This window comes from Camelina sativa, chromosome 12 (genome assembly GCF_000633955.1).
Source record: "Camelina sativa cultivar DH55 chromosome 12, Cs, whole genome shotgun sequence".
NCBI lineage: Eukaryota > Viridiplantae > Streptophyta > Magnoliopsida > Brassicales > Brassicaceae > Camelina > Camelina sativa.
The window spans coordinates 14,974,715-14,986,104 of NC_025696.1; the positions used below are offsets into that span (position 1 = coordinate 14,974,715).

At 34.2% G+C, this 11,390-nt stretch overlaps 3 protein-coding genes across 3 annotated transcripts; 2 read left to right on the plus strand and 1 right to left on the minus strand.

The window, feature by feature from the left end:
* LOC104731762 (probable ADP-ribosylation factor GTPase-activating protein AGD8) lies at positions 470-2,788 on the minus strand. Its single transcript, XM_010451243.2, has 7 exons — positions 2,533-2,788; positions 2,308-2,426; positions 1,642-2,080; positions 1,272-1,550; positions 1,067-1,192; positions 888-989; positions 470-795 (listed from the first exon to the last, which is right to left on the minus strand). The coding sequence occupies exons 1-7, from the start codon at positions 2,608-2,610 to the stop codon at positions 688-690; spliced, it is 1,251 nt and encodes a 416-aa protein (XP_010449545.1). The 5' UTR covers positions 2,611-2,788; the 3' UTR covers positions 470-687.
* Positions 5,765-7,987, plus strand: LOC104731764 (transcription factor MYC4-like). The gene has a single exon (XM_010451244.1). The coding sequence runs from the start codon at positions 5,836-5,838 to the stop codon at positions 7,702-7,704; it is 1,869 nt and encodes a 622-aa protein (XP_010449546.1). The 5' UTR covers positions 5,765-5,835; the 3' UTR covers positions 7,705-7,987.
* LOC104731765 (defensin-like protein 159) lies at positions 10,300-10,760 on the plus strand. The gene is made up of 2 exons (XM_010451245.1): positions 10,300-10,449; positions 10,558-10,760. Exons 1-2 carry the CDS (start codon positions 10,392-10,394, stop codon positions 10,737-10,739), a joined length of 240 nt encoding a protein of 79 aa, XP_010449547.1. The 5' UTR covers positions 10,300-10,391; the 3' UTR covers positions 10,740-10,760.

The following is an 11,390-nucleotide window of genomic DNA, read 5'->3' on the forward strand; positions in this document are numbered from 1 at the left end:
ACCTTGTGGTTTTTATATTCATTATTATTTTTAAAAAATAATCTAAATTATTAATAATTCTCCTATATATTCGTTATTCTATATAATCCAATGTTTTTGATTCAACTTTTTTAATTCAAAATAATTTTGTGAATAATTTGCTCAGTCAAGTCAACCATGGAGATTTAAAACTATTTTGGTATGATATCTACTTCTTGCAAGGGAAAACAAAGTTTATGAATAAGAGCAACAGAATCAAACGGGAAAGTAATCTTACTAAATTGAAGAAAAAAAAAAAAACTAAAAAGTAAGAAATGTGTTTCTCTTTTTATAACCGTCAAAAGTACTAAGAAATATTTTTCACATTCACTTAATAAATGTGTAAAATCATGACCATTGTATCCTACTAATAATTTCAAAACACATTGTATCATGACAAATTCAATTTGATTTTAAATTCACTGTTTTCTGCAAACAAACAAAAGGTTAATAAAGTCTATAACAAATTCCAATGTATATTATATAAGATCCATATTGTAGATTGATAACAAGGAGTAACAAACAACAAGAGCCACGTCTCAATATTCCCAAAAAAAAAAAAAAAAAACCTCTATAAAAAACCAGAGAAACGTGAACCTCATTGGAAGTTTCTGACAAAGCTTTTCTCTTACTTTCTTTTTCTGTAAAAACAAAAACTTGTGTTCTTCCTCACAGCATTCTGTCTTGAATATCACTGAAGATACCAGAAGCTAAAGTTCCAAGCTTCTTCTTTGTTTCACCTGCTATGTTCACCAGCGACGATATATCTTGTTGCGCCTGATCAAACAATTGAAATCAAACATATCATCAACTGGTTAACATATGAGGAAGAAGAACAAGGGATTTAGGAGTATGTATGGATCTTGTACCTGGAAAGAAAGCCGGTTAATGAGATCGCTAGCAGTTATATCAATATTGGAATCATCTTGGTCGTGACCGTAAAAATCAGCGCTTGAGATAGATGCTGAGCCCTGTAAATTACCACAATCGCATTAGAATCGAAGGATGAGAGAATGTTCCTTTGAAATTGTGGGGAAATGTTACTTACTGCAAACTTCTGAAGAGTAGCTTTTGATTCCATATCAGCGTTTTTGTTCTGATCCCCAAAGTACTGAGCTGAAGAAATGGACTTTGCGTTTGTGAACTTCTTTCTTGCTTCATCCGATTCTTCAACCTAGTAAGATTAAAATGGCTTAGCATATGACCAGAATGTACCAATTTACTATTTTTCTTTCTGAAAACCGCAGCTTTACTTGAGATTTTGACGAGTTGGAGCTTGATTTCTTGGGGAAAGAACTGTCCATTCCAAAATCCGAAAAGAAGCCTGACGACTTTGGTGGAGCAACATGGTTAAGCACTTGAGTACCACCACCACCACTTTGTCCTCCAGTTTGGAAGTCGTCATTGTACTCAAACCGAGAGGCAAATGATGAACCAGCTGATGATTTGCTTTCCCCGTTATTAGTTATAGACACAGCAGAAATAACCGGTGCAACTTCTTCTGGTTTCTGCTCATAGAGATTGTCCTTTGGCTACATTTTATAAATATAAAAAAAAAAAAACAGAATCAGATCTTTTAATACAAACAAGAGAAAATAACTCCAAAAACAACCAAAGACATACCTTAGTAGTAAGCTTCCTTGCACCAAGACCACCAGTTTTTCCTGTCCTTTTAGCACCAATAGGTTTCTTAAACGTACTAGGCACAACAGTATTAGAAGCTTTAGGAGAAGAGGTGGCACTGACAGCTTCATGTTTAGGAGGAGGTAACTCTTCCTTGACAGAATAAGAAGAAACCCCATTAGATGCACCCGGTAGCTGAGAAGTAGCAGCAGCAACAGGAGATGAAGGTAAGCCAGAACTAGTTTCCTCAGCAATGGCTTTAGCAACTTCTTTAGCAAGAATCTGCCTATACAATTCAGCAGCTCTCGAAGTGTACTTAGCCTCAATTTTGCCACCATCAGTCCATCCATGTTGCTTAAAGAACACCTGAGCACGGTTGTTGCCACCAAACATCATCGTCCTCAGCTGCTCAGGGCTCCATGAATCTAAATTCGTTGATCTACACAAAAACCCGAGAAGATTTACAAATCTTTAGAACGTAATGTGACATTATTATTCAAATCTAAATTCTGAATCGTATTGGTTCAACCACACTCGAGTCAACGTATTAGAACTATAATGCCTTTTTAAAAAAGCTCAAACCTTAGCTAAAATCAAACAACTCTGAGCTAAGAACAATGCCTGAAGAATCGAATCAGATGGTGAATTGGATAAAGATTATATTACCTGACGAAACTGATATGAACACCGAGATTACGATGAGTAGCTGAGCAATCGATACAGAGAAAAATCCCATATGTAACAGATGCCCAAGTCGGATTCTTCGCACTACAATCGAAACACACCTAAATTTTGCCAAAATCAAAAACCAAAATTGAAGATCTAGTCAAACAACAACCAGATCTAAGACAAACAGAAGCAATTTCATAAGAAAAAGCAATTTCGATTTACCTTGTTCTCAGATTTTGATTTGAGTTTTCTGAAAACAATGTTTTTGTCGGTAAGATTGTTGTCAGCAGAAGAAGCCATTGTAGATCAAAATTTGGAAGGTTTTTTACAACGAAGAATCAAAAATGTGAAGAGGTGAAACAATGGATCACCTCTCCTCTCGAATGATGAATTCGAAAGAAATGAAGATTTAGAGTTTTTCTTTTTTCTTTTTTTTTATTCTAATTTGAAATGTTTTTGTTAGGTTTTTATTTCCACGTTCTTCTTTCAATTAAATCTGTCAATCGAAAAAAAGAAACCACCAGTAACATTGATGGAAACATTTAATCTGACTAAAGTGACGATATTACCATTGTATAAACTGCTGAATTACGATAATGGCATATTTTAAAACGACACGTAGTTCGTAATTCCGTCGTTTCCGAAGCAACATGGATGGTGTTGGTAAAGTAAACTGATGAACGCTTATCATTTTCACCTTTTCTTCAACCTCAATTCAAAGCTTTGTTTCTAACACTTTTTTTTTATTTTTAAAATATAATTTCTTTGTTATATATTTTTTCATTCTAGTATTACATTTCTCATATAGTTTACTAATTTGTAGTACATAGCTTTTTTTCTTTGATTATTGAGTTAACATATTGTAGTAAATTAATAAGATTTTAAAATACATGTAATGCTCCGACCGGCACCTTTTAGTGGGTCTTATATCCAATCTTAGTCCATAGGTCCACCTTCCTTAACGGGCTTCACATCCTTTCACTAGGCCCGTGAGCCCATGCATATCCAACGGTCGGTTTGCTACGTCCGGGAGGTTTTAAAGACTTGTTACCGTCCCTACAAATCACCACATGATATTTCCTCGTGTTTTGTCTTCACTCGCACAGTTCCGATAATCATTTCACGGAAGGTCACCCATCATGATACTACTCTAGCTCAATTACGCTTAACTCTAGAGTTCTCTCATGACTCTTGACCGAAAAGATAAGTGTCAATTTTTTTAAACTTCTCCACATGTTCCTGAAACCGAGGTGTCACAATACAACTTTCGTAAATATAAATTAGATTTCAAACAAACGGATACATCTTCGTTTTTTTCCATATTTTTACCATTAAATTTCTAGTTATATGTTTCACACATATTATATGCTCGATGTTTTGGCTATTCTTGTTGTATCACATTGAGCAAGTTAAATATATATATATATATATATATATATATTAAATGCTTTTTGTTTTTAGATGCCTAAACTAAAAAAAAAAAAACATTACAATATCATGAAGTGAAAATATATAAGTTAATTATATCTTTCTGATTTAAGACTAAAATAAAAACAATGCTATCTCCAAAATGTAGTTTGTGTGTTTTCGACATGTAGCTGCATTTCAAACAAAAGTTGAATATATTTGTTTTTTTTTGTGTCCCATTTAGTGGCTGACCAAAAACCGATTTCTAACTATTACATGCAAGAAGCATATACTCAAGAATCATCCATCAACCCTTATACATTAGTCGACAAATCAGACGAAACTAAACAAACATAGCATATAAACAGATTTATAAGGGTTGATAGATGCTTCTTCAGGTTCCTACAAATCTTCACCATTTAGAATAAGAATGATCTCGAAGCATTGACAATTAATCTCTTTATAAGCATCATATTCCCTATATCAAATCCACTTCAAACCTTTGTTTAAAACTACTTAGCATTATTAATTACTTATCACTACCAACTATTATTCTTAAATAATCTCTTGAATATTTTTGTGATTCAACTTTGAGTAGTCTTTTTGTTAACTTATCCATAAACTACTTTGAAACTATCGAAACCTTTGAAATCTTACATTTTGTTTAAGACATCTATTCATCATCATCCCATAATAAAGCTTTACCTCCCAGTTTTGTCGTTCGGTTCATCATAAGAAATCTATATCCCAGTAAGAAATCTAGTTTGCCACTATGCGGCCCAGTTTTATCCCAGTATAAGATAGTAAAGCCCAGCTTAACACTGTTTTATGCGATTCCAAAATGTGTCACACTGTACGACAGAACACACTATAGCTTCGTCCGATATGCACAGAGAGACCAACATTTTTGGGCATTTGCTCTCATACTGACAAAAGAACGCATATATGAAATCTGACCAATTAAAACAAGAACAAGAGACCCACCCCCGACATAATGTGATATTTTGTGAGGTCGTATAATTTTCATAATAATAGGAAAAAAAATCTAATTATCTTTTATTTAATAACGAAACTTTTGCCTTTATGCTCTCGCGTCTCTTTCACCTTTTGATATCGAAATCATCAATGTCTTTTCTTGTTGTTCATCATTCATAAAAGTTGTGTTCAACAACGATGCCAACAAAACTATGTTTTTTTTTAGTAAAAGAAGAGAAATGTTTAAGTACAAATACTTGATTTAATTCTTTTAGATTTTGTGTATAAAAAGTTGTATTCAAATACTTGGTGTTCCCTTAATCCCTTTCATTATGTACATTATATTTTTTTTGCCTACAAGAACCAACTAATCTAACAACTCACTTCTTATATACTTTGACAAAAAAAAAAAAACTCACTTCTTATATATATATAAAAAAAATAGTTAAAAACTCCAAGAATTAAAATGATATTTGCTTGCAAGAATTAAATGATGGATTAATACACAAGAAAAAAAAAAGCAGACATTGACACCAACACTAAAACTGAGGGAGACAAGATAATTATTTTAAGTGATAAATCATTTTCATTCTTTAATTGTTTGTAATTATCACCATTACATATAAAAAGGACAAGGTTGATTAACAATGTGATATGATTCTCTATTTCCATATATTAGTCATTGTTATCAAAGAAATAAATATATATAATTCTAAAAATGTCTTCATCTCAATCAAGCTATCTATTTTTACCACAAAAAATGGTCAAGAATCAAGTTATGTATATACCCAAAAGACTGAATAGAATCATTTTATTTTACTGTAACAAACACTTACTTACCCCACTTAGAAAACAATTCTTTAGTTAAAAAAAAATCTCTTACTATATAGACAGATTTATTACTTTAATTTATGTTATCTTGAAATAATTAGAGCCTCAATGAAAATACCACCTCTCAAGAAATTATTACTAATATTTAGTGAAAAACAAATTATTTACAGTTTTTTTTAAAAAATTATTTTATTATAAAAGATTATAAATATACTGTATACAGAGATTCCTTTTTCCCCAACAATCAAACCAAACTAAAGGAACCAACTTTTTTATCACTCTCTGTCTCTTGTAAAAACCCATCGGAGTGTTATGTCTCCGACGAGTGTTCAGTTAACCGACTACCATCTCGACCATTCAACAGACGGTACAACAAATCTCTGGTCAACCGAAGACGATGCGTCAGTGATGGAAGCTTTCATCGGCGGCTCTGATCATTCTTCTCTGTTTCCTCCACTTCCTCCTCCTCCTCTTGCTCCTCCGGCCCTATCTCAGGTCAACGAAGATACTCTCCAACAAAGACTCCAAGCTTTAATCGAAGGAGCTAACGAGAGCTGGACTTACGCTGTGTTCTGGCAGTTATCTTACGAGTTCGCCGGAGAAGACGTCGAAGAAGGACGAGTAGGAGGAGGACTAACCAACAACAACAACATGGCGTTGTTAGGTTGGGGAGATGGTTATTACAAAGGAGAAGAAGAGAAATCTAGGAAGAAGAAAACGAATCCAGCTAGTGCAGCTGAGCAAGAGCATCGTAAGAGAGTGGTTAGAGAGCTCAACGCTTTGATCACTGGAGTAGGAGGAGAAGTAGTTAACAGTGGTGGTGGTGGTGGCTCTGATGAAGCAGGAGATGAAGAAGTTACAGACACTGAATGGTTCTTCTTGGTTTCAATGACACAGAGCTTTATCAACGGTACTGGTTTGCCTGGTCAAGCTTTCTCGAGTTCGAACACGATTTGGCTATCTGGGTCTAACGCGTTAGCTGGATCGAGTTGTGAGAGAGCTCGTCAAGGTCAGATTTATGGGTTACAGACAATGGTGTGTGTACCATGTGAGAACGGCGTCGTTGAGCTTGGTTCGTCGGAGGTTATACATCAAAGCTCAGATCTTGTTGATAAAGTTGACACCTTTTTCAACTTTAACAACGGTGGTGGTGGTGGTTGTGAATCTGGTTCTTGGGCGTTTAATTTGAATCCTGATCAAGGAGAGAATGATCCGGGTCTGTGGATTAGTGAACCTGGAGTTGAATTGGGTCTTGTACCTCCTGTGATCATCAATACTGGTAACAACTCAACTTCTAACTCTGATTCTCAACCAGTTTCGAAGCTCTGCAATGGTGGAAGCTCTGTTGAAAACCCTAAACCTCAAGTGGAGATGGTGAGTTTCAAGAATGGGGTTGAGAATGGCTTCTCCTCTGGTCAAAGCCGGTTTATGGGAGAAGATAGTAGTAACAAGAAGAGGTCTCCGGTTTCGAATAACGAAGAAGGAATGCTTTCATTCACCTCTGTTTCTGTTCTACCACGTCCTGCGAAATCAGGGGACTCGAACCACTCTGTTCTTGAAGCTTCGGTGGTTAAAGAAGCTGAGAGTAACAGAACTGTGGTTGAACCGGAGAAGAAACCGAGGAAACGAGGGAGGAAACCGGCTAATGGAAGAGAAGAGCCTTTGAATCATGTTGAGGCAGAGAGACAGAGAAGAGAGAAGCTGAATCAGAGATTCTACTCTTTAAGAGCTGTGGTTCCTAATGTCTCTAAGATGGATAAAGCTTCTCTCTTAGGAGATGCTATTTCGTATATCAATGAGCTTAAGTCTAAGCTGCTGAAGGCTGAGTCTGATAAAGAAGAGCTTCAGAAGCAGATTGATGGGATGAGTAAAGAAGCGGCAAATGGGAAAAGTTTGGTTAAAGAACGGAATCAAGAACCGGGTGTGTCGGTTGATATGGAGGTTGATGTGAAGATCATTGGTTGGGATGCGATGATAAGGGTTCAATGCAGTAAGAGGAATCATCCTGGTGCTAAATTCATGGAAGCACTCAAGGAACTTGATTTGGAAGTGAATCACGCGAGTTTATCAGTAGTGAATGATCTTATGATCCAACAAGCGACTGTGAAAATGGGGAATGAGTTCTTTACGCAAGATCAGCTCAAGGTTGCTCTAATGGAGAAAGTCGGAGAATGCTCATGAATAGCATCTTTAGTACTAATATACCGGAGAAAATACTGCGAAAAAGATTATAAGTTTTCTCTGGTGATTGTAGACTTGTAGTGTGGTACTATATTATGTAATGTAAGGGTAATTTTGCTGCACCCACTTGTTGTTGTTGTTTATTTTGCTTGTAAGATAAGGTTCTTTACTTTAGTATAGTTTCATGGTTATTATTATTAGTAGCGATGCTCTTAGTTTGGGTTTTATGGTTTCAGTAGAGATAAATGCATGGCCAATGGGTAAGTCTTTGGTTGTTGGTGTATGTATTATGTATATATTATGAATAAGGGTTTCCTTTAGAAAACAAATGGGATTGAAGTTGAAGGTTTTGTTTTTGTTTTTTTTTTTTTTGACGATCGGGTTTTGTTTTTTTGTTTTTTTTTTTTGTCATTTGAGTAAAAAAGTTTGAGCTTTCACTTTCAAGTGAGTTTTTTTCGTGGTTCTATCTTCTATGGTGTGTGAAGGTTTGTGTTCATCTCAGCCACATACGGACAAGTATATAGGAAGAGTTTGGCATCAAACGAGGCATCTACTTGTTAGGTAAGAATATACTCCTTTATTGTTCAATAAAGATCATTTGCACCAATCACATCCATCAAGGGATTCCAATGTAGGGCTTTTCATTGGGACCTCAAAATTAATGTGGATGTAACACGATTCTAAATAGTATTTTGAACTCGTATTCATATGTATGTATATGCAGGCTATTTTTAAACCATTATGAAGACTTTTAAAGTAACCAACCGGTTTCTTAACTTTATCCAGTAAAAACATAATTAGTTACTACCGTATAATACAACCATTTTGTTATCAAAACATATTTTTCAGGTTCAAATGATAAAACACAGTGTCCAAAATAAATGGGAAAAGCATGATGTTTCTCATTAACCAGACAGTTTATGATAAACCACTAGCTTAAATAGGACCAATTGCAAAATTCATATACACAAGGTCCAAAATTGTGAGATCAAAATGTAAAAAAAAAGGATATAAAAAGGGTTTTAGGTAGGGAAAGCGAGGTTATGTGTTGTCTATAAGGATCTTGAAGAAAAAGTTAAAATCATACCAGAAACTGGTGGAGACATGTGTGGACGATTATTAAAGCGATTTTGTTCTGCAACATATATATAATTATGTTTGTTTCCTTTTTAGCAATAATCTCCTCGGAAATGTGTGTGGAGTGAGTGAGTGAGTGAGTGACAGTGCGAACTGCGAAGAGAACGTGTGATTGAGAAGAAGAAAGCATCATGCATGCACTTCCAAATAATAACGCAAAATATGGTTTTTTCGGGGCACATTATTGCCAAATAAAAACAAAGAACCAAAGAGCTAGGACCTATATTACACTTTCATGTGTTTTCTTGTCTTTCCTTACAACTTATCCTAAGAATCACCCACTTATAATTAGTATATATCAGCCGATTTGGTTAATAGATAATAATATTCTCACAAGAATTGGAATTGGATTTGGCACACCGTCACCGTCACTACATTCTCATATATTCAGACACCGTCACTACATTCTCATATAAGGCAGTATACCTAGATGTGCAAGTAACAACAAAGCAAGTAAAATCTACCTTGAGGACAAGAGTTTCTAGCTTTGGTGCGTATCCATCATAATTATAAGCATTTTCCAAAGTGGTTGTCATTTCCATCTTGTCTCGAAAGAGAGTTTGACAAGGTTTTCAAACCGAGGAAAACTTACTTCCTGTTCATCTTTCCAATAATCACTGAGTCTATACATTATACATGCATATGCAACACAAACTAGTGGTCATGAACATGGTTTTGATCAGACAAGAGTGAAGGGAATGCATGGATTTCCTTAGTCGATATGTACAAAAACTAGATCTCCATCATTCTTTATAACTAAATGATTTAATTTAAGAAAACTTTTGAGATTTCAATAATTTATTGTTATTCTATATTCTTCACGATGAGGACGATATATTTCTCCATGAAAACTATGTTTATGTTGTTCTATTTCCACATATCGAAGAAAACTATAAATAAATAATGAAATACAAAGAGGTAAATTTTGTTGGTTTACTACCTACAATTGTTACTAAACCATTTGAATCCGATAATAATCCCACTTACATCAAACCCTGCAATATTCGACTAAAGGTTTCCAAAAAAAAAAAAAAATGATTCTCTCTCTTCTACGCCAGCGACAAGCTTGAATCGTGCGTGATTTGTTTATCTGATACAATCAGGACTATAACAGAGATGATTACTAAGCAATACCACCTCAAACCAGATAAATAAAACTTGTATAAAGACAATAGCTGAGAGCAAATTACGTTTGAAGAAAACGCCAAGAGAGGTAGCGTTTCCAAGCTCCGGACCAAATTATCATTCTTGGAAATTAAACCGGCAATCAAGTTATTGCTCACTGTTTATAAGACCTTTGTAACTTCTCGGCTTCTGGTGACCAGTTATATCTACGTACGTTCTGTAACTTCTCGGCTTCTCGGTTTTTTTCTTTCTTTTAGTTGAAATAGTCAACAACAAGTTACTTATTATAAATGTTTTGGAGTTAAATGATAGTACTTCACAAAGAAATAGGTACCTAGGCACCACCAGTATACAAAACAAGCTTTTCAGTATCGCCTCTCTAGTTTACAGAACATTGGTGACTTCGTTTAGTTGTAATATTGATCATGGCCAGGTTATCATGTTCTTATTTCCTTGTACTCATGCTTGTGTTCTCGTTCTCAGGTAATTTCATATATTCCATTTCTAAGGCATCTAAAAAATATATATATATATATATATGTGTATAATGATTTATGTTTGTGATCATCACACAATGTTTTACTTTTGTAGTTTTTTTAATTGTTGAAAGAGCTGAGGGAAAGCGATGTCATTGGACGATTGACAAAGAAATGCCATGTGATCCTGTCGATTGCCGTTTAAGCTGCTTTACTGGGTACAATGGAGTTGGCAAATGTTTTGACGATCCTAATGTTAGAGGACGTTACAATTGTGGTTGTCTATTTAACTGTTAAAAGGGGTTATATTAACATAATTGTGGTGACAGTGTGATAATACTAAAGTTAAACTTACCACTTTTTAATCGATATGAATACATTTGAGATATCTCCATCCTTTCGTATGATTATATGTCATGCTCTCTTTCATGTACATTGTCAAAATGATGTATTCTTAGTTAACATGCATGTCTTTGAGAATGTATTAATTTTGTAATAGTCACATTATCAATCAGTACGTAAAAGATTATTTCAGATCAGAATTAGTTACCAAATGTGCATTTAGCAATGAATTATGAGAGGTTTGATCTGTACACTTTTTAGTGGCAAATACTTTAACTATACTCCCTCCGTTTCATAATATAGGATGTTTAGAGAAGTATTTTTGTTTCATAATATAGGATGTTTCCAACTTTCTATGCAACTTTTAGATTAATTTTATATTTTATAATATGCAGTCTTGTTTATGATTGGTTAAACTTTTTAAAAGTAACTTTTTCTTAATATGTGTGTTTTAACCAAAACATCATATATTTTGAAACGGAAAGAGTACATATTAAGAGAAAATTCAATTTTTATTTATAAATTATTTTTTAATTATTTTTTTGTAAAGAGAGAAAATATAAACCATTAGATAAATGCCATGTGTGAAAAAATATAAAGTAAAAA